The 25,169-nt window shown below is 56.0% G+C and overlaps 1 protein-coding gene across 50 annotated transcripts in view; it reads left to right on the forward strand.

The window, feature by feature from the left end:
* LLGL2 (LLGL scribble cell polarity complex component 2) overlaps positions 1–17,558 on the forward strand; it is a 51,357-nt gene extending 33,799 nt beyond the window's left edge. For 10 of the 50 annotated variants that reach the window (XM_077972721.1, XM_077972725.1, XM_077972724.1 and 7 more), the window contains 21 exons: positions 333–491; positions 4,678–4,840; positions 4,995–5,127; positions 5,418–5,472; positions 6,326–6,480; positions 10,803–11,020; positions 11,104–11,171; positions 11,310–11,463; positions 11,553–11,657; positions 12,306–12,598; positions 12,690–12,840; positions 13,297–13,447; positions 14,007–14,123; positions 14,236–14,402; positions 15,377–15,641; positions 15,844–15,994; positions 16,309–16,337; positions 16,560–16,607; positions 16,802–16,844; positions 16,958–17,016; positions 17,220–17,558. In XM_077972721.1, the coding sequence (XP_077828847.1) occupies positions 333–491; positions 4,678–4,840; positions 4,995–5,127; positions 5,418–5,472; positions 6,326–6,480; positions 10,803–11,020; positions 11,104–11,171; positions 11,310–11,463; positions 11,553–11,657; positions 12,306–12,598; positions 12,690–12,840; positions 13,297–13,447; positions 14,007–14,123; positions 14,236–14,402; positions 15,377–15,641; positions 15,844–15,994; positions 16,309–16,337; positions 16,560–16,607; positions 16,802–16,844; positions 16,958–17,016; positions 17,220–17,227 (2,692 nt within the window). In that variant the 3' untranslated portion in view covers positions 17,228–17,558. Of the gene's footprint in view, positions 1–332; positions 492–4,677; positions 4,841–4,994; positions 5,164–5,417; positions 5,473–6,291; positions 6,481–10,802; positions 11,021–11,103; positions 11,172–11,309; positions 11,464–11,552; positions 11,658–12,305; positions 12,599–12,689; positions 12,868–13,206; positions 13,448–14,006; positions 14,124–14,235; positions 14,403–15,376; positions 15,642–15,843; positions 16,014–16,308; positions 16,338–16,468; positions 16,608–16,801; positions 16,845–16,957; positions 17,017–17,219 lie in introns of all 50 variants that reach the window. The other 40 variants (XM_077972731.1, XM_077972728.1, XM_077972732.1 and 37 more) reach the window with 16 other exon arrangements.
* Positions 17,559–25,169: the final 7,611 nt, after the last annotated feature.

Genomic DNA, 25,169 nt, shown 5'->3' on the forward strand with positions numbered 1-25,169 from the left:
GCCCCTGGCAGTGCCTGGCATGCGTTTGACCCGATGCATCCCCATACTCAGGTGCTCCGAGTGGAGTGGGTGGGGCCGCAGCCCACCTCCTCCATCCGCCCACACCCCGTGTTATGCTGGAGGGCCCCTGGCGTCTTTCCTACCTCCTAGCCCAGCCTCTCTGCCATCTGTCTCCTGTCTTGGCAGAAAGTGACCAGTGTTTGTCCTGGGCTGAAAGGTTATGAACCCCATGAATTTTTATGGGCTTGTTTTCCCAGGAGTCAGGAGACCCTGTCCATGGGGTCTCCCCTGCTGGGCAGCGGTCAGCTCACAGGCAGCTGTTCTTGTCACAGGGCTGCCCCCAGTGCCACACAGATCACCGTGGTCCTGCCCCATTCCTTGTGCAAACTGCTGTACCTGGGCACCGAGAGCGGCAACGTGTTTGTGGTGCAGCTGCCAGCTTTTCGCGCGCTGGAGGACCGGACCATCAGCTCGGACGCGGTGCTGCAGCGGTGAGCCCAGAGCCCGGCTGCTGTTAACCCCATCCCCTCAAGTTAGGCATGGCTTCTCCCCTTGGTCCCAGGACTCTCTCAGGAGCTGTCATTTCTATGCTGGGAATTCCATGGGGCTAGCAGGGGAGGCTCTTGGCTTCCTACCTGTCCCCTACTGAGAACCTATTGGCCTATCATAGGTTAGCATCATAGCACTAAAAAGGGGACTTTGGGGGATCTAAAGGCCCCAAATGACTGTGTAATGTCACCGACTCTCAGTCCAGTGTCATTTGCACTTGCCATGGGTTTCAAAACCCCAGGGGCTCCATAGCGGGGAAGTCGGGCCCAGACCTCCCTGCATTACTAGAGCAGCTCCTGGTGCCACCCTGTGCTGTGGGCACTTTGCTGAGGTTCCATTTGCTCGCAGGCTCCGTGGCTAAAAAGCGTTGACCGCCACAGGCATGTGGGTCTGTTGAGATCATTTCAGAAGCTTTGCTCCGCTTGTCGATGGAACTATGATAGAGAGGGAGTCAGATCAGGTCCGGTTGTGGAGAATGGGATGGGACCCAAAAAAAGAGGGGATAGCGTCTGACAGGATCGTGTGGGGGCCAGGTCGCTTGTGGTGGAATGATCTGTGGTTCCAAGGGACAGGAGGAGGCCAGGGTGCTGGCCCCTGGCCCTGCAAGGCTTTGGACTGGGCCCAGGACACACTCCTGCAGCTGGCCAGCCCATCTCTCCAGCCCTGGGTGGTAATGAAGCAGGGACCATCTGCCCAGGGCAGGGCATTGCTGGGCTGGGAGGATCCCACTTGGGGCTATATCCCTCTGAGTGCAGACCTCTGCCTTTCCGGTTCAGCAGGGTAGGGCTCTGTGCCCAAGGTCAGAGCAGAACACTTTGCAGGATGACAAGTACCACAATGGGACACAGCCTGTGGGCAGGACGGCATGGGATGTGCACCCCAGCAGGTGGCCACACCAGTGCCTAGCCTCACCCTGTAGTTAGCTGGTGAGAGTCTAGTTGGCAGGGGGGCCCATGTGCCCTGAGAGCTCCTCCTGCCAGTTTATTTTATTTTGTATTATGTTTTATTTTATTTTTGAGATGGAGTTTCACTCTTGTTGCCCAGGCTGGAGTGCAGTGGCACGATCTTAGCACACTGCAGCCTCTGCTTCCTGGGTTCAAGCGATTCTCCTGCCTCAGCCTCCCAAGTAGCTGGGATTACAGGCATGCGCCACCACACCCGGCTAATTTTGTATTTTTAGTAGAGACGGGGTTTCACCATGTTGGTCAGACTAGTCTCAAACTCCCAACCTCAGGTGATCTGCCTGCCTCAGCCTCCCAAAGTGCTGGGATTACAGGCATGAGCCACAGCGCCTGGCCCAGTTCGTTTATTTATTAAAAAAAAAAAAAACATTTTTTTTGGCAGTCTTACTCTGTCCCAGGCTGGAGTACAGTGGCACGATCTCAGCTCATCACAACCTCTGTTTCCCAGATTCAAATGATTCTCCTGCCTCAGCCTCCCGAGTAGCTGGGATTACAGGCACACGCCATCACGCCCGGCTTGTTTTTGTATTTTTAGTAGAGACGGGATTTCACCATGTTGGCCAGGCTGCTCTCGAACTCCTGACCTCAGGTGATCCACCCACTTCCACGTCCCAAAGTATTGGGGTTACAGGTGTGAGCCACCGCGCCCGGCCCCTTTTGGCAGTTTACATTCTCATCCACTTGATTACACTTATCTAAGTTTTTTTTTTTTTTTTTTTTTTTTTTTTGAGACAGTCTCGCTCTGTCGCCCATGCTGGAGTGCAGCGGCCGGATCTCAGCTCACTGCAAGCTCCACCTCCCGGGTTTACACCATTCTCCTGCCTCAGCCTCCCGAGTAGCTAGGACTACAGGCGCCTGCCACCGCGCCCAGCTAGTTTTTTGCATTTTTTAGTAGAGACGGGGTTTCACCGTGTTAGCCAGGATGGTCTCGATCTCCTGACCTCGTGATCCGCCCGTCTCGGCCTCCCAAAGTGCTGGGATTACAGGCGTGAGCCACCGCGCCCGGCCATCTAAGTTTTTAAAACGTCCAGCCCTTTTTTTTTTTGAGACGGAGTCTCGCTCTGTCGCCCAGGCTGGAGTGCAGTGGCCGGATCTCAGCTCACTGCAAGCTCCGCCTCCCGGGTTTACGCCATTCTCCTGCCTCAGCCTCCCGAGTAGCTGGGACTACAGGCGCCCGCTACCTCGCCCGGCTAGTTTTTTGTATTTTTTAGTAGAGACGGGGTTTCACCGTGTTAGCCAGGATGGTCTCGATCTCCTGACCTCGTGATCCGCCCGTCTCGGCCTCCCAAAGTACTGGGATTACAGGCTTGAGCCACCGCGCCCGGCCTAAAACGTCCAGCCCTTTAGTCTTGCAGCTCCGTCTCTGAGAAGTCTCTGTGAAAAGATACAGGATAACAATGATCATTGTAGGGCTGTTTTTAATGGCAAAAAGTTGGAAGCCCTCTAATTGTCTAACAATTTTCATCTGTATAAGGGCATTATTTGCATTTATTAAGAATATCTAGATGGGCACAGTTGCTCACACTTGTAATCTCGGCCCTTTTGGAGACTGAGATGGGAGGGTTGCTTGAGGCCAGGAGTTTGAGACCAGCCTGGGCAACATAGCAAGACCCTGTCTCTCCCCACAAAAAAATAAAAATTAATTGGGCAAGGTGGCACACACCTGTGGTCTTAGCTACTTGGGAGGTGAGAGGATCACTTGAGCCCAGGAGTTGGAGGCTGCAGTGAGCCATGATCAGGTCGCTACCCTCCAGCCTGAGTGACAGAATGAGATCCTGTCTCTAAAAATTTTAAAAATTAGGCCGGGTGCAGTGGCTCACGCCTGTAATCCCAGCACTTTGGGAGGCGGAGATGGGTGGATCGCCTGAGGTCAGGAGTTCGAGACCAGCCTGGCCAACATCGCGAAATCCCGTCTCTACTAAAAATACAAAAAATTAGCCTGGCATGGTCGTGGGTGCCTGTAATCTCAGATACTTGGGAGGCTGAACCAGGAGAATCACTTGAACCCGGGAGGTGGAGGTTGCAGTGAGCTGAGGTCACACCACTGCACTCCAGCCTGGGCAACAGAGCGAGACTCCATCTCAAAAAAAAAAAAATTAAACATTAAAGTCCCCTTCAACTCTCACTCTCGATTCAGATTCTAATGTCAGTGAGGTCAGTGCTAGCAGTAGATGTGCCAGGTATAGATAATGTAGAGAGCTTGGGTTTAGTGTGGCTTGGGTCCAGGCTGGGTCCGCTTCCCACAGCCTCACTGTTGGCTGTTGGTACTGTGCCTGCTGCCTTGTGGTTTTTTTGTTGGCTGCAACACCTCCAGCCCTCAGGTCAGCATTCCAGGCCTGGAGACGGGGGAGGGGTCAAGGCTCCAGGGCCAGGCCAACTCATAGAGTTTTGTTTTATGGGGCTAAAAAACTTCTTTATTATTAAACACTCCCTTTTGCAAAAATGCACTGAATATGAATGTACAGTTTAACAGATTCTTGTAGAGCATCCTTACAGCCATCCCCCCAGACATAGAAATAGAACTTTGATGCCCTCCGGGGGCCTCACGCACCCTTCCTAGTCAAGGCTCCCTCTTGCCCCCACGTTGACTTTTCCAGAAGTCACTGCCTTGCCTTGCCTTATAGTTGTACCGCCTGTATTTACATCACTGGAGGTTGTCTCCATGTCCCTGTCTTGTTCTACATGCTGCCCCCTATCCCCTTGGTGACATGTCCTAGCCATCTTTCCTTTTTTTTTTGAAATGGAGTCTCACTCTGTCACCCAGGCTGGAGTGCAGTGGCATGATCTCGGCTCACTGTGATCTCTGCCTCCTGGGTTCAAGCAATTCTCCTGCCTCCACCTCCGGCGTAGCTGGGATTACAGGCATGTGCCACCACGCCCGGCTAATTTTTTGTATTTTTAGTAGAGACAGGGTTTTGCCATGTTGGCCAGGCTGGTCTCGAACTCCTGACCTCAAGTGATCCGCCCACCTTGGGCTCCCAAAGTGCTGGGATTACAGGCATAAGCCACCACACTCAGCCATCCACTGCGCCCAGCCCCTAGCCATATTTCCATGCTGGCACATGGAGCAGCCACCTCTGCATAGGGAGCCCTGTGGCTGTGCCATTCCGGGGGCCATTCTCCCTGGCGGATGGCATCGGAGGCTCACGGCATTCCCCTCGTCTAGGTTGCCAGAGGAGGCCCGCCACCGGCGGGTGTTCGAGATGGTGGAGGCGCTGCAGGAGCACCCTCGAGACCCCAACCAGATCCTGATCGGCTACAGCCGAGGTCTTGTTGTCATCTGGGACCTGCAGGGCAGCCGTGTGCTCTACCACTTCCTCAGCAGCCAGGTAGGCAGTGCCCAGGACATGGCGGGCGCCATGTTGCTCTCCCAGGGCCCCATGTGGCACATCCACGCTCTGTGCAGAGGCATGGGGTGCAGATGATGGGAATGCTGCCTCGGTCCAGCGTGCTGCCCTCTGTCTCTCTCCTCCTCTTCCATAGCAACTGGAGAACATCTGGTGGCAGCGGGACGGCCGCCTACTCGTCAGCTGTCACTCCGATGGCAGCTACTGCCAGTGGCCCGTGTCCAGCGACGCCCAGCAACCAGAGCCCCTCCGCAGCCTCGTGCCTTACGGTCAGTGTTTCACCCGCCGGGCAGGGCCCACCCCCGGTGCCTCCTGGATTCAGGTGCAGGATGCTCAACTCTGAAGCCAACTCCAGGGCAAGAGAGAGTAAAGGCTTTGTCCAAAGCCACACAGCAGGGTTCCCCTCACCCAGTTTTTTGGGGGAACTTCTCAGAGCAAGAGTCCCAAGCACAGGTCTACCATGTGGATGTGGGCATGAGCTTGAGGCATCTGTGCCTGTGGGGACTGACACTTGTCTGAGAGTTGGAGGATCCGTTCAAGCCGATTCCTTTCCTTTCAGGTCCCTTTCCTTGCAAAGCGATTACCAAAATCCTCTGGCTGACCACTAGGCAGGGGTAGGTATCCGTGCTGGTCTTCTTTCCTTTCCAGAGCCTTCCTAGAGGGCTGGAAAGGTCACTTAGGCCTCTGCCTGGGAAGATGGTGCCAGTGAACACTCTCAGGTCCCATGTTGGGGTCTTGGACAACAGGGAGGGGAGAGAGGGTAGATGCTATTCACGTCTTTCAGCGGCCCAATTCCTGCCAAGTTCATTCCTGCTCCTTCCTTCCACCTTCCCAGAGAGACGGTGCTGAGCGGCAGGTCTCAAACTTCTTTAGTGGCAGCCCTGTTTCTTCTGACAAAATCACTCTGGATGATGTTCAAACAGAAATGGGGGGGAGGGCCGGGCGCGGTGGCTCAAGCCTGTAATCCCAGCACTTTGGGAGGCCGAGACGGGCAGATCACGAGGTCAGGAGATCGAGACCATCCTGGCTAACACAGTGAAACCCCGTCTCTACTAAAAATACAAAAAATTAGCCGGGCAAGGTGGCGGGCGCCTGTAGTTCCAGCTACTCGGGAGGCTGAGGCAGGAGAATGGCGTGAACCTGGGAGGTGGAGCTTGCAGTGAGCTGAGATCCGGCCACTGCACTCCAGCCTGGGCGACAGAGCGAGACTCCGTCTCAAAAAAAAAAATAATAATTGGGGGGAGCACCCAGCTTGAGGCAGGAGTGGCTGCCGAGACTCAGAGCCACCAGCCTGGATGCCTCACCTTACCCCCAAGTACTCCTGGGCTGTAGCAGTTGGAAGGAGATGGGGTCCAGTCCCCCCTGCTCCTGGGGACCTTGACTGAGTGGTCACTTTGATCGCTGGTCTATGGCTGTTGAGGCCGTGCCAGGAGCCCCAGCCCACTGCTGCTTCTCTGTGCCTGCCAGGTTGCCCTTCACCATCTTCCAGGGCGGCATGCCACGGGCCAGCTACGGGGACCGCCACTGCATCTCAGTGATCCACGATGGCCAGCAGACGGCCTTCGACTTCACCTCCCGTGTCATCGACTTTACTGTCCTCACAGAGGCGGACCCTGCAGCCGGTAGGAGAGCTTCAGGAGTGGGTACCCAGGGTTAGGTGTGGGAGGTGTGGGGCAGGGCCATCAGTAAAGACAGGGCCAGGTGCAGTGGCTCCTGCCTGTAACCCCAGCACTTTGGGATGCCAAGGTGGGAGGATCGCTTGAGCCCAGCAGTTCAAGTCCAGCCTGGACAACACAGGGAGACCCTTGTCTCTACAAAAAATAAAAAAATTAGCCAGGTGTCGTGGCACATACCTGTAGTCCCAGCTACTCAGGAGGCTGAGGTGGGAGGATCACTTGAGCCCTGGAGGTGGAGGTTGCAGCAAGCCAGGAGCATCAGGAGTATGCCACTGCACTCAGCCTGGGTGACATAGCCAGACCGTGTCTCCAAAAAAAAAAAAAAAAAGGGCTCTGCACAGGTGTTCCTAAGCCTACCACTGTCCTGAGTCGCCTAGCCTTACTGCACCCCAAGGTGAAGTGTCATCAAGGCCTACAGCTCCTTTCTCTGCCTCCCTGCCACCCTCCCCAGCTAGAGACCCAGCCCAGCCACACCTCCTGCCTGCCCCGGGCTCTCTGCCCTTTCCAGACTGTAATGGCACTTAGCCCACAGGGAGCTGATCCGTACTGTTGGATTTAACACCCACCCTGCTGAGGCAAAAGGGTCCTAGCTTAGAGATGGCAAAGCCCGCCTTCTGGGCAGGGCAGAAGGTGGCTGTGCAGCCTCCTGGAGCTCCAGCAGGACCGGCAGAGCCCTGAGTCAGCCTCGTAAATAGTGTGACAGGCAAGACCAGAAAGGGCTGCTGTTGAAACCTGGAGAGGAGGCCTGCAGGAGCTCTCCAGGAGGGAGGGCCCTCTCCTAATGACGCTGGCCTGAAAGGGCCTGAGGCCGAAAGGTGAGGGGGCGGGGCTGTTCAGGACACCTGGTCTGTGTACTCACGGCCTCTACCCTGTTCAGGGGAATCCCAAACCTGCTTTTCTTTCTTTCTCAGCCTCTCTTCCCTCCTCACACCCTGGATGCTGAGAGCAAGGCCCAGCTCTGCTCTTTCCACAGCATTTGGGCCATGTTGGCACAGAGCAGGGGCCTCTTGGGCTGTGGTGGCCACACTCCCCGGGCTGAGTTACCTGATTCCCAGCGGAAAGGTCAGGAAGGGACGGGAGAAACTTGCTGAGCTACAAATTCGAGACTGCTGGGGCTTTCTAGGACAGGCCACCTTCCTGCAGTTGTCCCTCTGTGTCCCCAACTCCCCGCAGTCCGGCAGGCCAGGAGATGGGTGCCTGATGAGTGGTGCTTCCCTCAGATGATACATGGGCACCCTGAGGCTCTCCCGTGATGGTTCTGCCGTGCCGGGTTGTGACCCAGCTGGCCCTGGTAGGCTTTCCTGTTTAATGAGCAACTGCTACATGCCAGGCCCTGTTCTAGAAACAGAGAGGGCCCCTGTTCCCATGGAACACAGATCTGAGTATGTGGACAGAGTGAGCAGGTTGCCAAATAACATCAGAGGTAAGAAAAAAGCCAGGCAGAGGACAGCAGTGCTGGTTTAGACGAGGGTTAGCAAGGCGTCCCTGATAAGGGGACATATTTGCGCAGACACAGGAACAGTCTGAGAGAGGGCTTGCCCCGTAGGGACATGGGGTGCAGACTGAGCTGGGAGGGCTCTTGGCTTGCTCCAGTGAGGTAGGGGCGAAGAGAGGGCAGAATGGCCCCTGTATGGGTCCAGATGTGGCCAGCGCCAGATCGTATAGAGCCGTGGAGGCACGGTAAGGACTTAGGATTTTAGGGAGATGAGGGCCCTGAGCAGGGGTGCCATGATCTAGCCTCTGCTCCAAAGGATCTGTCTGGCTGCCATGTGGGGAACAGAGTGGAGCAAAGACGGGAGCCCCGTGAGAGCCGAGGGAGAGGTGACCTCGGCTTGGGCTGCGGTGCCGGCCATGGGGCTGACAGAAGGTGGCTGGGGTTACATTGTCTTTTCTAACATTCAGCATTGACCGAGGGGCCGGGTCAGGGCTCACAGACTGTTGCTATAAAGTGCTGGGTGGCTTTCTTCACCGCAGCTACTCAGCCTAATGCCATTGCAGAGCACGTGCAGCCACAGACAACACAAGGGGTGTATCTGTGTTCCAGGACAGCCGTATTGACAGGAAGAAGCAGGAGGCCAGATTTGGCCCTCGGGCTGTAATTTGTTGGCTCCTTGTCTAGGGAGAGGTGAGAGAGGGGAGGAGAGATCAGTCAAGGATGACATGAGGGTTTACTGGGAGCACCAGGAATCCTGGAGAAGGTAGTGGCAAGAGGGTGCGGTAAGCTCAGCTGGGCGGGAATCAAATCTGAGGACTTAATCTCTCCTCTGATCTCCAGACCCATAAGGGAGATGCCGAGTACACAGCTGGGGCTTATGGGTCTGGAGTTCAGAGGAGAGATCGGGAAGGTGTCCATTTGGAGTCATCCGTGAAGAGACGTGTGAAGGCTGCTCAATGATTTTGAAGTATAAAGAAAAAGAGGCCAGGCGCAGTGGCTCACGCCTATAATCCCAGCACTTTGGGAGGCCGAGACGGGTGGATCACGAGGTCAGGAGATCAAGACCATCCTGGCTAACACAGTGAAACCCTGTGTCTACTAAAAATACAAAAAAAAAAAAAAAAAAAAAACTAGCCGGGCGAGGTGGCAGGCACCTGTAGTCCCAGCTACTCGGGAGGCTGAGGCAGGAGAATGGCGTGAACCCGGGAGGCGGAGCTTGCAGTGAGCCGAGCTCACGCCACTGCACTCCAGCCTGGGCGACAGAGCGAGACTCCGTCTCAACAAAAAAAAAAAAAGAAAAGAAAAAAAAAAAGAGAGAGATGTGAAACCAGGGGCCCTGAGGAGGCTGCCCAGGTGGTGAGGAAGACAGAAGAGAAGGCATGGGAAAGCTGAGCCCGGGCACCCTCAAGCCTTGGAGGCATGGAGTTTGGTAGGGATCTGGCCAAGAACACCTGGAAGCAGCCAGCGGGCAGCAGACCCCAGAGGAGCAGGGAGGACAAGCGCTTCAAAGAGGCAGCGTCAGCCAGGGGCAGTGGCTCAGCTGTAATCCTAGCACTTTGCGAGGCTGAAGAGGGCAGATCACCTGAGGTTAGAGGTTCGAGACCAGCCTGGCCAACGTGGTGAAACCCTGTCTCTACTAAAAATACAAAATTAGCCAGGCGTTGGTGGCACGTGCCTGTAATCCCAGCTACTCGAGAGGCTGAGGCAGGAGAATCACTTGAACCTGGGAGGCAGAGGTTGTGGTGAGCCAAGATCAGGCCATTGCACTCCAGCCTGGGCAACAAGAGTGAAACTCCATCTCGGAAAAAATAAAAAAGAAAAACATAAAACTTAGCCAGGCGTGGTGGTGGGCGCCTGTAATCCCAGCTACTCAGGAGGCTGAGGCAGGAGAATCGCTTGAACCCTGGAGGCAGAGGTTGCAGTGAGCCGAGATCACACCACTGCACTCCAGCCTGGGCGACAGAGCAAGACTCCATCTCAAAAAAAAAAAAGAGAAAACAAACAAACAAACAAAAAAAAAACGCCTGGACATGGTGGCTCATGCCTGTAATCCCAGCATTTTGGGAGGCCGAGGTGGGCAGATCACTTGAGCCCAGGAGTTCAACACCAGCCTGAGCGACGTGGCGAAACCCGGTCGCTGCCAAAATTACAAAAGTTAGCTGGGTATCGTGACTCACACCTGTAATCCCAGCTGCTTGGGAGCCTGAGGCAGGAGGATCGCTTGAACCAGGAGGTGGAGGTTGCAATGAGCCAAGATCACACCACTATACTCTAGCCTGGGCAACAGAGTGTGAGACCCTGTCTCAAGAAAAGGAAAAAAAAAAAAAAAATGGTTTCATCGTCCAGTGCACGTTTATTGGACACTAGCTGGGGCCAGGCCTGAGTGAGGTGAGGTGATTGTGTGCAGTAAAGAAAATGCCACCCCTAGCAACTGGTGTGCTGAAGACCACGCTTGCCGCTGCCTGTGGGGAGGCTTGGCAGGCGCATCTGAGCAGGGAGGGCAGGTCCCATAGAGGAGGAACCAGGGAAGAGGGTTGGCAGGCACAGCTCCTTGCCTCTGGGGTGCCTATCCTGGTTGGGACCCTGCCTTCCAACCAGGTGTATCCCCTCCAGGAGCCCTGTGCCAGGTAGCTCTCAGCAGCTTTGCACACAGAGCCAGGGCTGCTGCCCACACCTGCTGCCCTCCTGGAGGTGGAAAGGCTTTGCTCAAGCAGCCAAGAACAGGGCTTTCTGGATCTGCAGATGCCCTGGCTCTAACCCTGGAGCTTCTGATTCCGCAGGGCTGGGCTGCTTCCTCCTGGCCCCAGCCCCTGATCCTTGGCCTGTACCCCAGCCTTTGACGACCCCTATGCCCTGGTGGTGCTGGCTGAGGAGGAGCTGGTGGTGATTGACCTGCAGACAGCAGGCTGGCCACCGGTCCAGCTGCCCTACCTGGCTTCCCTGCACTGTTCCGCCATCACCTGCTCCCACCACGTCTCCAACATCCCCCTGAAGCTGTGGGAGCGGATCATTGCCGCCGGCAGCCAGCAGAATGCGCACTTCTCCACCATGGTAGGTCCGGCCCTGGCCCAGCCCCACGCCAAGCCCCACCCCAAGACAAACTCTCCCACAGACTTCTTGGTCTCTTTCTCTAGGAGTGGCCAATTGACGGTGGCACCAGCCTGACTCCAGCCCCACCCCAGAGGGATCTGCTGCTCACAGGGTAGGGGACTTCGACGCTACCCTTCCTCTCCCCAGGAGGATGTGTGGGGTGGGAGCAGAGCCCTAAGGTGGACAAGCCAGCTCCTGGGCGCCCAGGTTGGCGTCCCTCTCATGCCCGGCAGATGGGCTCTGCCCACAGGCACGAGGATGGCACGGTGCGGTTCTGGGATGCCTCAGGTGTCTGCTTGCGGCTGCTGTACAAACTCAGCACAGTGCGCGTGTTCCTCACCGACACGGACCCCAACGAGAACCTCAGTGCCCAGGGCGAGGACGAGTGGCCCCCACTCCGCAAGGTGAGGCCAGGAGCCTGGGACCCAGGAAGGGCAGAGGCCAGCTGGGTCCAGCCCCCATGGCCGCTCAGAGGGCCCCTCCCCTTCTCCAGGTGGGCTCCTTTGACCCCTACAGTGATGACCCCCGGCTGGGCATCCAGAAGATCTTCCTCTGCAAGTACAGTGGCTACCTGGCTGTGGCAGGCACGGCAGGGCAGGTAGCAGGCTGGGCCGGGGAGGGGAGCTGGGGAGGAGTGGTGGATGACAGGGACCCGCAGGGACAGGAGCCAGCCACCTGCCTGACGCACATTCTGTGTCCTGTGCTCTTCCAGCGGACGGAGGTGGCTTGATCCCCTTGGCGGGAGGTCCTTGGGACGGTTGTTTCTTCTCCAGAAATCAGAATTAAGGGTGGGCCGGGCATGGTGGCTCACGCCTATAATCCCAGCACTTTGGGAGACCAAGGCAGGCGGATCACCTGAGGTCAGGAGTTCGAGACCAGCCTGGACAACATGGTGAAACCTCGTCTCTACTAAAAATACAAAACTTAGCCAGGCGTGGTGGTGTGTGCCTGTAATCCCAGCTACTGGAAGGCTGAGGCAGGAGAATCACTTGAACCCAGGAGGCAGAGGTTGCAGTGAGCCAAGATCGTGCCACCGCGCTCCAGCCTGGGCAACAGAGCAAGACTCGTCTCAAAAAAATAAATAAATAAAAAATAATTAAGAGCTGAGGTTGGACGGAGGCCTATCCCTGCTTGAGCCTTGGGCCTTGGCCTGGGTTCAGCTCCTTTGCTGTCCCCACTAGTAGCGTCCTGCGGCCCTGCCGTCCCTTTGCTGAGGGCTTGCTGAGCCGCCTGCCACCCCGCCCAGGTGCTGGTACTGGAACTGAATGATGAGGCAGCAGAGCAGGCTGTGGAGCAGGTGGAGGCCGACCTGCTGCAAGACCAAGAGGGCTACCGCTGGAAGGGGCACGAGCGCCTGGCAGCCCGCTCAGGGCCTGTGCGCTTTGAGCCTGGCTTTCAGCCCTTCGTGTTGGTGCAGTGCCAGCCCCCGGCTGTGGTCACCTCCTTGGCCCTGCACTCTGAGTGGCGGCTCGTGGCCTTTGGCACCAGCCATGGCTTTGGCCTCTTTGACCACCAGCAGCGGCGGCAGGTCTTTGTTAAGTGAGCAGGGCAGCTGGGGCCGGGGGCTGGGAGTGGGGCCCGCGAGGACCCCCAGGACCTAGCAGCACTGACAGCCTGCCATCCCCCCAAGGTGCACGCTGCACCCCAGTGACCAGCTGGCCTTGGAGGGCCCATTGTCCCGCGTCAAGTCCCTCAAGAAGTCCTTGCGTCAGTCATTCCGCCGGATGCGTCGGAGCCGGGTGTCCAGCCGGAAGCGGCGCCCGGCTGGCACCCCAGGAGAGGTAAGGCCCGAGGGGAGGTTGCGGCCGGCCACTCACCCAGGTTCGGCTCAGAGCAGCCAGCAGGGGTCACACGGCCCCTGCTCCCCAGGCACGACGGGCTACAAACAAGACTCAGGGTCCAGGTCACATGGGTTTGCCGCCATGTGCGACCTCAGACAGGTCACGCTGCTTCTCTGTGCCTCAGCTTCCTGAGCAGAAAGGCAGTAACTGTAATGCTTACCCTAGAACTAATCCCCAGTAAATGTCAATGATTTCCTTTTTCTCTCTACAACATGCTGGGGACCCAGGTAGTCTCCCCCAAGGGCACCTCCCACTTGGACAAGGGTCCTCCTAGACACAGACCTGGCAGGTGGCTGGCATGGCCAGCCTTCTGATGCAAGGATCAGCACTGAGCAAAGCACTGTCCCTGGGGAGGGGAGGCCACAGCTGACCCTCAGGCTGGCCCACCCCTTGCAGGTGCAGGAGGGGAGCGCCAAGACTGAGCGGCCGGGCCTCCAGAACATGGAGCTGGCACCTGTGCAGCGCAAGATCGAGGCTCGCTCGGCAGAGGACTCCTTCACAGGCTTCGTCCGGACCCTGTACTTTGCTGACACCTACCTGAGGGACAGTGAGTGACCAGCCCGGGATTGAGGGGTGGGGGGCAGTAGATACCCCCTGACCTGGGGGCATGCCGGGGGCTGCTGCCTGCCTGGCTGGTAGGACCTAAGAGGGTTTCCCCTTGTGAGCAGGGGCAGACTGCAGCCCCTGCCTGCTTCCTCCCCTCCCCTGCCTGGGCCTCCAAGTCAGCTTGCCTTGGCTTTATATCCAGGCTGTACACCCTTTAGAAGCATGGCTTCCGACTCGTCACTTGGCCTTTCGGGGCCTCAGCTTGCCCCTCTGTAAAATGAGGGAGTGATAGCTTCCTCCTAGAGCAGCTGTGACGATCGGGGATGGCAGAGCCTACTGGCCTCCAGAGAACGTGTGTCTCCCTGGCTGCTTCTCCCTGCTGTATTGCAGCAAGGGCTGAGCTGACCTGGGACTGGGGTCTTCTATGTTGCGGCCTGTGTGGTTGTCAGAGAGCCTTCCAGCCTCTCCCAGGAGAGAAAACCTGGGAGTAAGCCATGGTTGCCCAGCTCCACCCGACTCCCACGCCAAGGGTCAGACACCCACACATGGCTTCTCGGCAGGCTCCCGCCACTGCCCCTCGCTGTGGGCTGGCACCAACGGGGGCACCATCTATGCCTTCTCCCTGCGTGTGCCCCCCGCTGAGCGGAGAATGGATGAGCCCGTGCGGGCAGAGCAGGGTGAGTGCTGGGCAGGGAGAGCAGGGGGTGCTCGGGCTGCCTGGGCTAGGACCAGGGAGTGGCTCCAGCCCCACCACCCCCCACAGTCCCACTACCCACCTCCTCCCCGTAGCCAAGGAGATCCAGCTGATGCACCGGGCGCCGGTGGTGGGCATCCTGGTGCTCGACGGACACAGCGTACCCCTTCCCGAGCCCCTCGAAGTGGCCCATGATCTGTCGAAGAGCCCTGACATGCAGGGAAGCCACCAGCTGCTCGTTGTGTCGGAGGAGCAGTTCAAGGTGCCACACGGGCAGCGGCGGGTCTCCCTGGGACTCCCCGGGACATCCAGGAGGCTCGGACCTTGGGCACAAACGATGGCTGGGACTCACCTTGTTTGCATTGGTATCTGAGGGGCTGCAGAAGCACAGGAAATAAGGGAGGGGGGAGTCTCATGTGAGGACACTGAGGCAGGACCTATGTCTGTGGAAGGGATAAAATCCAGATGGGGGGCCAGGCTCATGCCTATAATCCCAGCACTTTGGGAGGCCAAGTCACATTGGGAGGCCAGATCACAAGGTCAGGAGTTCAAGACCAGCCTGACCAACATGGTGAAACCCCAACTCTACTAAAAATACAAAAAAATGTAGCCCGGCGTGGTGGCGGCCGCCTGTAATCCCAGCTCTACTCGGGAGACTGAGGCAGGAGAATTACTTGAGGCGGAGGTTGCAGTAAGCCGAGATCACGCTGCTGTAGTTGAGCCTGGGCAACAGAGCAAGACTCTATCTCAGAAAAAAAAAAAAAGGCTGGGCACGGTGGCTTCCACCTGTAATCCCAGCACTTTGGGAGGCCGAGGTGGGCAGATCATGAGGTCAGGAGATCAAGACCATCCTGGCTAACGTGGTGTAACCCCATCCCTACTAAAAATACAAAAATTTAGCCGGGCGTGGTAGCGGGTGCCTGTAATCCCAGCTACTTGGGAAGCTGAGGCAGGAGAATGATGTGAACCTGGGAGGTGGAGCTTGCAGTGAGCCGAGATCATACCACTGCACTCCAGCCTGGGTGACAGAGCAAGACTCTGTCTCAAAAAAAAAAAAAATTCCAGACAGGGAAGTCGGTGACCTCGGCATCCCCCCAGGCTGTGTCTGTGCATCTGAGAGCCAAGGGTTTGCCAGGACACCGGGAGGCATGCGGGGAGGGGAGGGCCCAGCACCTACAGCACCTCACAGGAGAACTGGTTTGGCCATGGGCGTGAACGACCACCCCGCACCCCCAGGTGTTCACGCTGCCCAAGGTGAGTGCCAAGCTGAAGCTGAAGCTGACGGCCCTGGAGGGCTCAAGGGTGAGGCGGGTCAGCGTGGCCCACTTCGGCAGTCGTCGAGCTGAGGACTATGGGGAGCACCACCTGGCAGTCCTCACCAATCTGGGTGACATCCAGGTGGTGTCGCTGCCACTGCTCAAGCCCCAGGTGCGCTACAGCTGCATCCGCCGGGAGGACGTCAGTGGCATCGCCTCCTGCGTCTTCACCAAATATGGCCAAGGTGTTCGAGCTGGGCTGGGCGGGTGTGGGGGCCCCAGGCACTGCAGGGACGGGAAGGGTGGCCAGGGGTGTTGTGGCCATGGCCAGACTGGATGGGCCTTAAGCGGAGAACTGCGAGGGAACGCTAGCCCCTGCTCCCCCAGGTTGGGAAGCAGCCTTGGCAGCCACCAGGCCAGGCCACTAGCATTGCCCCCACTCCCCAGGCTTCTACCTGATCTCACCCTCGGAGTTCGAGCGCTTCTCTCTCTCCACCAAGTGGCTGGTGGAGCCCCGGTGTCTGGTGGATTCAGCAGAAACCAAGAACCACCGCCCTGGTAACGGGGCAGGCCCCAAGAAGGTGCCGAGCCGAGCCAGGTGAGTGAAAGGGCCAGAGGCCTCTCCTGCCCCTCCCTGCCCTCTCTGAGATACCCTGAGGCTCCCACTGCTGCCTGGCCAGAGACACCTCCCCACAAGCTCAGCCCACCCTCCCAGGCTCTGGCTCTCTATACCTCTTCGCGTGCCCCTTGCCCCTGTGCAAGCTGGCAGTCCAGGGCAGGACTCAGTTTACCTCCCAGGCTCTCCTGCTCAGGGCAGGCTGCACCATTGACTTTGTTCTTCATGGGACCAGGGCTCTCAGAGCTGGGCAGGGAGCCCAGAGGCCCTGGTCCTCACTGTCTCTCTCCCCACAGGAACTCAGGGACTCAGAGTGATGGCGAGGGTAAGACAGGCCTCCTGGGCCCATGCACACCTGGGCCACACCCAGCCCAGACCTGGGGCTGGACGGGAGGGACGGGGTCCTGAGTGAGCAGGTAGTGTTTGGGCTGGGAGTAGAGACGGCATTCCTTCCAGCCCTGGGCTTCCACATCCCGACCTCAGTAAGGAGAGAGCCAGGCCGAGGAGGGCCCAGGCGGGGCTCCCTGACCCGGCCTCTACCTTCCAGAGAAGCAGCCCGGCTTGGTGATGGAGCGCGCTCTGCTCAGTGATGAGAGTGAGTTGGGTGGGAGAGCGTGGGGCTGGCAGGAGGGGTGGGGAAGGGGGGATCAGGGTCAAGGGAGGGTGGGCAGGCCGTTACCCTGAGGCAGGGGACAGATCCATCCGGCACCCATGGTGAAAGGGGGTGGAAAGGCTGTGGCTGGCCGCCCCAAGGGCCTCAGTGGGCCTCTGTTCCCACCCGGCCTGCAGGAGTCCTGAAGGAAATCCAGAGCACACTGGAGGGAGACCGCGGGTGAGGCACCACCCAGGCTGGCTGGGGTGGGCCCGGGGCTCTGCCAGGGGGCTCGGGAGCGCTGGGAGTGGAGGCCCCCTGAGGTCATGACTCCCCTGTCTTTGCCCATGCAGGAGCCTCAACTGGCATTCACATCGAGCGGCCATGGGGCGCAGCCTCAGCAATGGCGGAGGTGGGGGCTCTGGGCTTGAGTGCAGTTGCCAGATGTGCTGGGAAGGGATGGGAGGAAGAGCCCTGGTCCCACTCCCCTGGATTCCACAGGGCCGTACACGTGCCCTGATGACCTGGAAAGCACCATGTCTGGGCTCAGTGTGGGCGGCTGGGGCACCCCGTCCTGCCCAGGGCGATCCTGAGCTGTCCCTCTGTGTCCTTCAGCAGAGTGAGTGGCTGAGCGGCCAGGCTGCACGATGAGCACACACTACTACTGATGGCCTTTTGGAGGTCCCTGCCCCAGCCGGAGAGGCCGGTGCACAGGGCCACACCAGGGGATAGGGGCGCCCCGGCTTCCACAATGCAGCTGCTCCAGGCCTCGGGAGAGGAGAGGCCCCGGCCCCTGGGGCTGCCCTTCCCGGGTCTCGTCTGTCTGGGTCCTTTGGTCAATGTTGCACAGTTTTTATTGCCCCCATCCCTTTTTGTAGTGGGCTGGGGTTTAAGTTATACATGGTAACTGCCTCTGGGTGAAAAAGTTTTTAATAAACACCTATTACCTCTTCACTGGACTGGTCCACCTACTTTAATATTTCAATTGTGTAGAAATTTTCCATGTGAATACAAAGTGGGAGCCGGTACCCTGCCTGTCCCCCGAGGCTCTAGCCCTGGCCTGGGCTGGCATCAGGAGAATCCACTTTGGGAGTCGTGTGAATCAAACTGCGTAGTTGTGTCTGAGCCCGGCTGTGCCTTCCCTCTCTGGGAACACATAGCAAGCACGAACCATCTTGAGTCTGCCTTACTTGTTTCCCTGGGTCCTGGCCACCCCTGGCTGGCCTTTCCCTACTGTCAGGAGGAGAAGGGCACCCCAGTATCTCAGACCTGTTGGCTTCCTCCAGACACCAGGGAGGACTGTGGGGTGCTGCTGAAGGGGAGGTGGTCCCCAAGGAGAAAGGCCTCCCCCAGGGGAGAGGCTGGGTTATTTAGATTGGACATGGGTTGGATCTTTATTGACTCGTCTTCGTTGAGCACCTACTGTATGGCCAGTGCGTGGGGTTCTCTGGTGTCTGAGACAACTGTGGTTCCTGCCACAGTTGGGGCTCATGGTCCTCAGTGGACACTGGTGAGAAACACACCGAGGGGGGGGGTGACCCGAGAGAACCAGGAATTGCCAGAGAGCAGGCAGACTCTTCCAGACAGAGGACAAGAGGGCTCAGCACCATTCCAGGAACTCACTCACCGTGGGAGGCAGTGGAGAGCTGAAGGTGGCTGGCAGGCAGGGCCGAAAGTGAGGCCAGACTAGGGAGGCCCAGTGAGGGCCAGGTGTGACAGGCGCCTGCTCTGCCTGAGTGAGGAAAGGCCTGTCCGGAGGAGTTGGGCACCAGGTGTTCCATCTGGCCATGTCCATCTCGAGATGGCCACTTGACCATCCCTTGTTAGACTTCTGAGATGAGCAACTTGGGAACTATGAGGAATATGGGGGAGCAGTTCCCCAAAGGGAGAGGAACACCATGCTGGAAGAAGCAGGGAAGGGACAGTGCCTGGCAGACAGACCAGCCAAAGAGATGGGGGACACCTCATGAGATACCTGTATTAGTCCCTTTCCATACTGTTTTTTTTTTTTTTTTTTTTTTTTTTTTTTTTTTTTTTTTTTGAGACAGAGTCTCGCTCTGTCCCCCAGGCTGGAGCATAGTGGCCGGATCTCAGCTCACTGCAAGCTCCGCCTCCCGGGTTTACACCATTCTCCTGCCTCAGCCTCCCGAGTAGCTGGGACTACAGGCGCCCGCCACCTCGCCCGGCTAGTTTTTTGTATTTTTTTTTTAGTAGAGACGGGGTTTCACCGTGTTAGCCAGGATGGCCTCGATCTCCTGACCTCGTGATCCGCCCGTCTCGGCCTCCCAAAGTGCTGGGATTACAGGCTTGAGCCACCGCGCCCGGCCTCCATACTGTTATAAAGAACGAGAGGTGGCTGGGCACAGTGGCTCACATCTGTAATCCCAGCACTTTGGAAGGCTGAGGTGGGCAGATCACTTGAAGTCAGGAGTTCAAGACCAGCCTGGTCAACATGGTTAAACCCTGTCTCTACTAAAAATGCAAAAATTAGCCAGGCATGGTGGCTCACGCCTGTGATCCCAGCACTTTGGGAGGCCAAGGCAGGCGGATCACTGGAGGTCAGGAGTTCAAGACCAGCCTGGCCAACATGGTAAAATCCCGTTTCTTCTAAAAATACAAAAATTAGGCCGGGCACGGTGGCTCAAGCCTGTAATCCCAGCACTTTGGGAGGCCGAGACGGGTGGATCACGAGGTCAGGAGATCGAGACCATCCTGGCTACAGTGAAACCCCGTCTCTACTAAAAAAATACAAAAAACTAGCCGGGCAAGGTGGCGGGCGCCTGTAGTCCCAGCTACTCGGGAGGCTGAGGCAGGAGAATGGCGTGAACCCGGGAGGCGGAGCTTGCAGTGAGCTGAGATCCGGCCACTGCACTCCAGCCTGGGCAACAGAGCAAGACTGCGTCTCAAAAAAAAAAATTAGCCGGGCTTGGTGGCGGGCACCTGTAACCCCAGCTACTCAGGAGGCTGAGGTGGGAGAATCACAAACCTGGGAGGCGGAGGTTGCAGTGAGCCAAGATCACACCACTGCACCCCAGACTGGGTAACAGAACAAGACTCCATCTCAAAAAAAAAAAGATAATGGTGATAATGCAAGTACCAGTGAATCAGAAGAAAACAGCAGAACCTGCACTTTTGTGGCACAGAGGAGCCTGGTGGCCACAGCACAGGTCTTGCTGATGAAATTGAACAAGAAGTCGAAAACACACAGCCCTGAAAATATCAGAAAGACTCTGAACATGGACTTCCTTCCATGCTCACTAGTGCTGAGCTTTGAGCTTCGCGGTAAGTACGCTGCGCTTGGAAGTATTCGCTAATGTCGGTTTGCATATTTCAGTTTAAGAAAATATTCTCATTGGAAGTGTGAGATGAACAATTTGTATTGATGGGTGTGCAAGATGGAAGGACGTTGCATCCTCCTCTCTAGAAAGTGAACTGGAGGGGCTGGAGGCGGTGGCTCACGCCTGTAATCCCAGCACTTTGGGAGGCCGAGACAGGTGGATCACGAGGTCAGGAGATCGAGACCAGCCTGGCCAACATGGTGAAACCCCATCTCTACTAAAAACACAAAAATTAGCTAGATGCGGTGGCACGCACCTGTAATTCCAGCCACTCGGGAGGCTGAGGCAGGAAAATCTCTTGAACCCGGGAGGCGGAGGTTGCAGTGAACTGAGATCATGCCACTCCACTCCAGCCTGGGGACAGAACGAGACTCTGTCTCAAAGAAAAAAAAAAAAGTTAACTGGAGGAAGCTGGGCTGGCAAAGGGAGAGAAAGAGCTGGGGTCCCCACAGCCATCCAGGGGCAAGGTGACAGTGGTGGTGAAATAGAGGCATTGAGGGGTTGGGTTGACAAGGACAGCTGCCAGATGGGAGGAGGTGAGTGAGTGTGAGGGCTACCTTTTGCCTCTAAGGACCAGGGAGGTATACAGCAAGCAACTGGATTCGTGGTCTGGATATTTATTTATTTTATTTTATTTTTATTTGTTTTTTAGAGACAGGGTGTCACTCTGTCACCTAGGCTGGAGTACAGTGGCATGAGATCATGGCTCACTGCAACCTTGACCTCCAAGGCTCAAGTAATCCTCCTGCCTCAGTCGTCCAAAGGGCTAGGATTACAGTCTTAAGCTACTGAGCCTGGCCATGGAGACTGATTTATTTTAGAAACAGAGTCTTGCTCTGTTGCCCAGGCTGGAGTGCAGTGGTGTGATCATAGCTCACTGTAGCCTGGAACTCTTGGGTTGCAGCAAACTTGTAGCTGGGTCCACAAGTGCACACCACCACACCCAGCTAATTATTATTATTATTATTTTTTCAAGACAGAGCCTCACTCTGTCGCCCAGGCCAGAGTGCAGTGGCGCGATCTTGGCACACTGCAATCTCTGCCTCCTAGGTTCAAGTAATTCTCCTGCCTCAGCCTCCCAAGTAGCTGGGATTACAGGCACCCCCCCACCACACCTGGCTTATTTTTGTATTTTTAGTAGAGACAGGATTTCACCGGGTTGGCCAAGCTGGTCTCAAACTTGTGACCTTGTTATCTGCCTGCCTCGGCCTCCCAAAGTGCTGGGATTACAGGCGTGAGCCACCACACCTGTCCTAATTTTTTATTTTTATTTTTATATTTTATTTTATTTTTTTCAGATGGAGTCTCGCTCTGTCGCCCAGGCTGGAATGCAGTGGTGCGATCTCGGCTCACTGCAAGCTCCGCCTCCCAGTTCACGCCATTCTCCTGCCTCAGCCTCCTGAGTAGCTGGGACTGCAGGCGCCCGCCACCACGCCCAGCTAATTTTTTGTATTTTTAGTAGAGACGGAATTTCACCATGTTAGCCAGGATCATCTCGATCTCCTGACCTTGTGATCTGCCAGCCTTGGCCTCCCAAAGTGCTGGGATTACAGGCGTGAGCCACCGCACCAGGCCTAATTTTTTATTTTTAAATTTTTTGTAGAGACAAGGACTCCCTACATTGCCCAGGCTGGTCTCAAACCCTCGGTCTCAATGGATACTCCTGCCTCAGCCTCCCAAAGTGCTGGGATCATAGGCATGAGCTGCCACACTGCCAGTCTGCAGATTTAGATGTGAAGGTCTCGGGCATTCAAAGTGGTGGAGATCTGGTGTTCGTTTAGCCTTTGAGGCCAGGTGGATCCAGCTCTTTTACACTGGCTTTCACGTGACTGGCTGCGTGACCTTGGGTGCATGACCTCACTCCCGAACCTTAGTTTACTTATCTGTAAAGTGAGGGATAATAATAGGACCTACCTCAGAGAGTTGTAAAGGATTAAATGAGAGCCTGTAAAATCACACAGCACCTGACTCCTAGTAAACACCCAACCCTAGGAGGTGAAAGTTACTGTGGATGGTGGATGAGGCCAGGAGAGAAGGAGATGGCTCCAGAGGAGTGTGGCAGGAAGTCCAGAGTCGACACACGCCCCAGGGAGGAGCTCACTGTACACTGGTGAGGAAAGCAGGCAACGGGAAGTCAATGGGAAAGTGGGAAGCGGAGGGGAGAGCCAGGCTCCGGGGTGCGGCCCATCTCCCTGCATGTCGAGATTAGCCAAGCTGTTCCCTGAAGGTTGTTCAAGGTCAGACACAGGAGGGTGGAGCAGTGCAGCTAGGATGGAGGACCAAGGCTGTCCGGTTCCAAGGCTGATTCCAGCAGAGGCGCTGTGGAGCTCCACAGTGTGGGTTCAGCAGAAAAGTGGGTATTAAAGGCCACAGGGCCTGGGCTTGGTCCTCAAGTCCATATTTACTGGTTATGCGTCCTTAAGCTACTGGGTTTTTTTTTTTGAGACAGTCTCACTCTGTCGCCCAGGCTGGAGTGTAGTGGCAGTGATCTTGGCTCCCTGCAACCTACGTCTCCCAGGTTCAAGTGATTCTCCTGCCTCAGCCCTCTGAGTAGCTGGGACTACAGGCACCTACCACCATGCCCAGCTAATTTTTGTATTTTTAGTAGAGATGGGGTTTTACCGTGTTGGCCAGGCTGGTCTCGAACTCCCGACCTCATGATCTGCCTGCCTCAGCCTCCCAAAGTGCTGGGATTACAGGCGTGAGCCACCGTGCCTGGCACTTAAACTACTTTTTAATTTTGTTTTTATTTTTATTTTTAGAGACGGGGTCTCGCTCTGTTACCCAGGCTGGAGTACAGTGGCACAATCATGGGTCACTGCAGCCTTAAACTTCTGGCCTCTCACGATCTTCCCGTATTGGCCTCCTAAAGCGCTAGGATTACAGGCACACACCTGGCTCCTTAAACTACTTAACCTCTCCGAGTCATTTTATCATGTGTAAAATGTGATCCTATTTCATTCCTACGGTTAGAGGAGGTTTAAATAAAATGGTACTTGGGAAGGAAACTGAAGCTCAGAGGGTAAGAAGCCTGCCACACCCACTGAGCTGAGTGAGATACAAGCACCAGCCTGGGTCAGCAGAAAGAAGAAGAGGCACCCAGGCCAGGCACAGTGGCTCACACCTGTAATCCCAGCACTTTGGGAGGCCCAGGCAGGTGAATCACTTGAGGTCAGGAGTTCAAGACCAGTCTGGCCATCATGGCAAAACTTTGACTCTACAACAAATACAAAAATTAGCTAGGTGTGATGGCACCCACCTATAATCCCAGCTACTTGGGAGGCTGAGGCAGGAGAATTGCTTGACCCGGGAGGGAGAGGTTGCAGTGAGCCGAGATCACGCCACTGCACTCCAGCCTGGGTGACAGAGCGGGACTCCATCTCAAAAACAAAACAAAGCAATAATTAGCCAGGCATGGTGGTGCGCGCCTGAAGTCCCAGCTACTTGGGAGGCTGAGGCAGGAGAATCGCTTGAATCCGGGAGGCAGATGTTGCAGTGAGCCAAGATTGTGCCACTGCACTCCAGCTTGGGCAACAGAGCGAGACTCAAAAAAAAAAAAAAAAAAAAAAAAAGGAAGAGGAGGGCACCCAAAGGGACAGGAGATTGGTCAGGGACACAGAGCTGAAGAGCTGGTCCCGAGAGCTTGCAGAATGCATGATAGTGGGCCACCGAGGAACTCGAGCTCTGTTTGGAGTGATGTTAGCTCCTTTTTTTTTTTTTTTTTGAGACAGAGTCTCGCTCTGTCTTCTAGGCTGGAACGCGGTGGCGCAATCTCAGCTCACTGCAACCTCCACCTCCTGGGTTCAAGCGATTCTCCTGCCTCAGCCTCCAGAGTAGCTAGAATTACAGGCACCCACCACCACACACGGCTAATTTTTGTATTTTTAGTAGAGACGGGGTTTCACCATGTTGGCCAGGCTGTTCTTGAACTCATGACTTAAGGTGATCTGCCTGCCTCAGCCTCCCTAAGTGCTGGGACTACAGGTGTGAGCCACCGCGCCCAGCCCAGCTCCTTTTTTTGTTTGTTTGTTTGTTTGAGACAGAGTCTCACTCTGTCACCCAGGCTGGAGTGCAGTGGCACGATCTCGGCTCACTGCAAGCTCCACCTCCCAGGTTCACACCATTCTCCTGCCTCAGCCTCCTGAGTAGCTGGGACTACAGGCGCCCGCCACCATGCCTGGCTAATTTTTTGTATTTTTTTAGTAGAGATGGGGTTTCACTGTGTTAGCCAGGATGGTCTCAATCTCTTGACCTCGTGATCCGTAGGCCCAGCTCCTTTTAAATAAAACTTTTAGCCATTGGTTTGTACTGAGTTCCTGCGCTAGACCCAGTAAACCAAACCAAAATGGAGTCACTCTTGCTCAAGTTCCACACCACCAAGCTGAAACTAAGTTGTTTATCTGACCTGCCAAGAAATCAAGAGAGAGAGAGATAACGGCCAAATCCCCAAACAGGCCAGTTTTAGCCAGCGTGATAAGGAAGTCCCCTCTGTGTTAACCTTACAAGGAAAATCATTTTGAAACCACCCATCTGGGCAGGGCGCAGTGGCTCACACTTGTAATCCCAGCACTTTGGGAGGCCGAGGAAGGCAGATTACGAGGTCAGGAGTTCAAGACCAGCCTGGCCAACATGGTGAAACCCTGTCCCTACTAAAATACAAAAATGAACTGGCTGTGGTGGCGTGTGCCTGTAATCCCAGCTACTCGGGAGGCTGAGGCAAGAGAATGGCTTGAACCTGGGAGGCAGAGATTGCAACAAGCCAAGATCATGCCACTGCACTCCAGCCTGGCAACAGAGCATGACTCCGTCTCAAAAAAAAAACAAAACAAAAATCACCCATGTGCTTTCTGTTCTCTGTGTCTGTTTCCCTCGCCCCTTTTCTGTCTATAAAACCAGGCTCCTCTGCTCGGCTCATGAGAACATTCATTCTATTTTATATAATTCTATTTTATAGAATGAGATGTTGCCTTATTCTAGAATCACAAGTAAAAGTCAGTGAAGATCTTTTTTTTTTTTTTTTAGACGGAGTCTTGCTGTCTCCCAGGCTGAAGTACACTGGTGTGATCTTGGCTCACTGCAACCTCTGCCTCCCGGGTTCAAGTGATTCTTCTGCCTCAGCCTCCTGAGTAGCTGGGATTACAGGTGCCCACCACCATACCGGCTCATTTTAGTTTTGTTTTTTGTTTTTTTTTTTCTGAGACAGAGTCTCAACCTGTCGCCCAGGCTG

The sequence above is a fragment of the Macaca mulatta genome, chromosome 16 (assembly GCF_049350105.2).
Source record: "Macaca mulatta isolate MMU2019108-1 chromosome 16, T2T-MMU8v2.0, whole genome shotgun sequence".
In the NCBI taxonomy this organism is placed as follows: Eukaryota; Metazoa; Chordata; class Mammalia; order Primates; family Cercopithecidae; genus Macaca; species Macaca mulatta.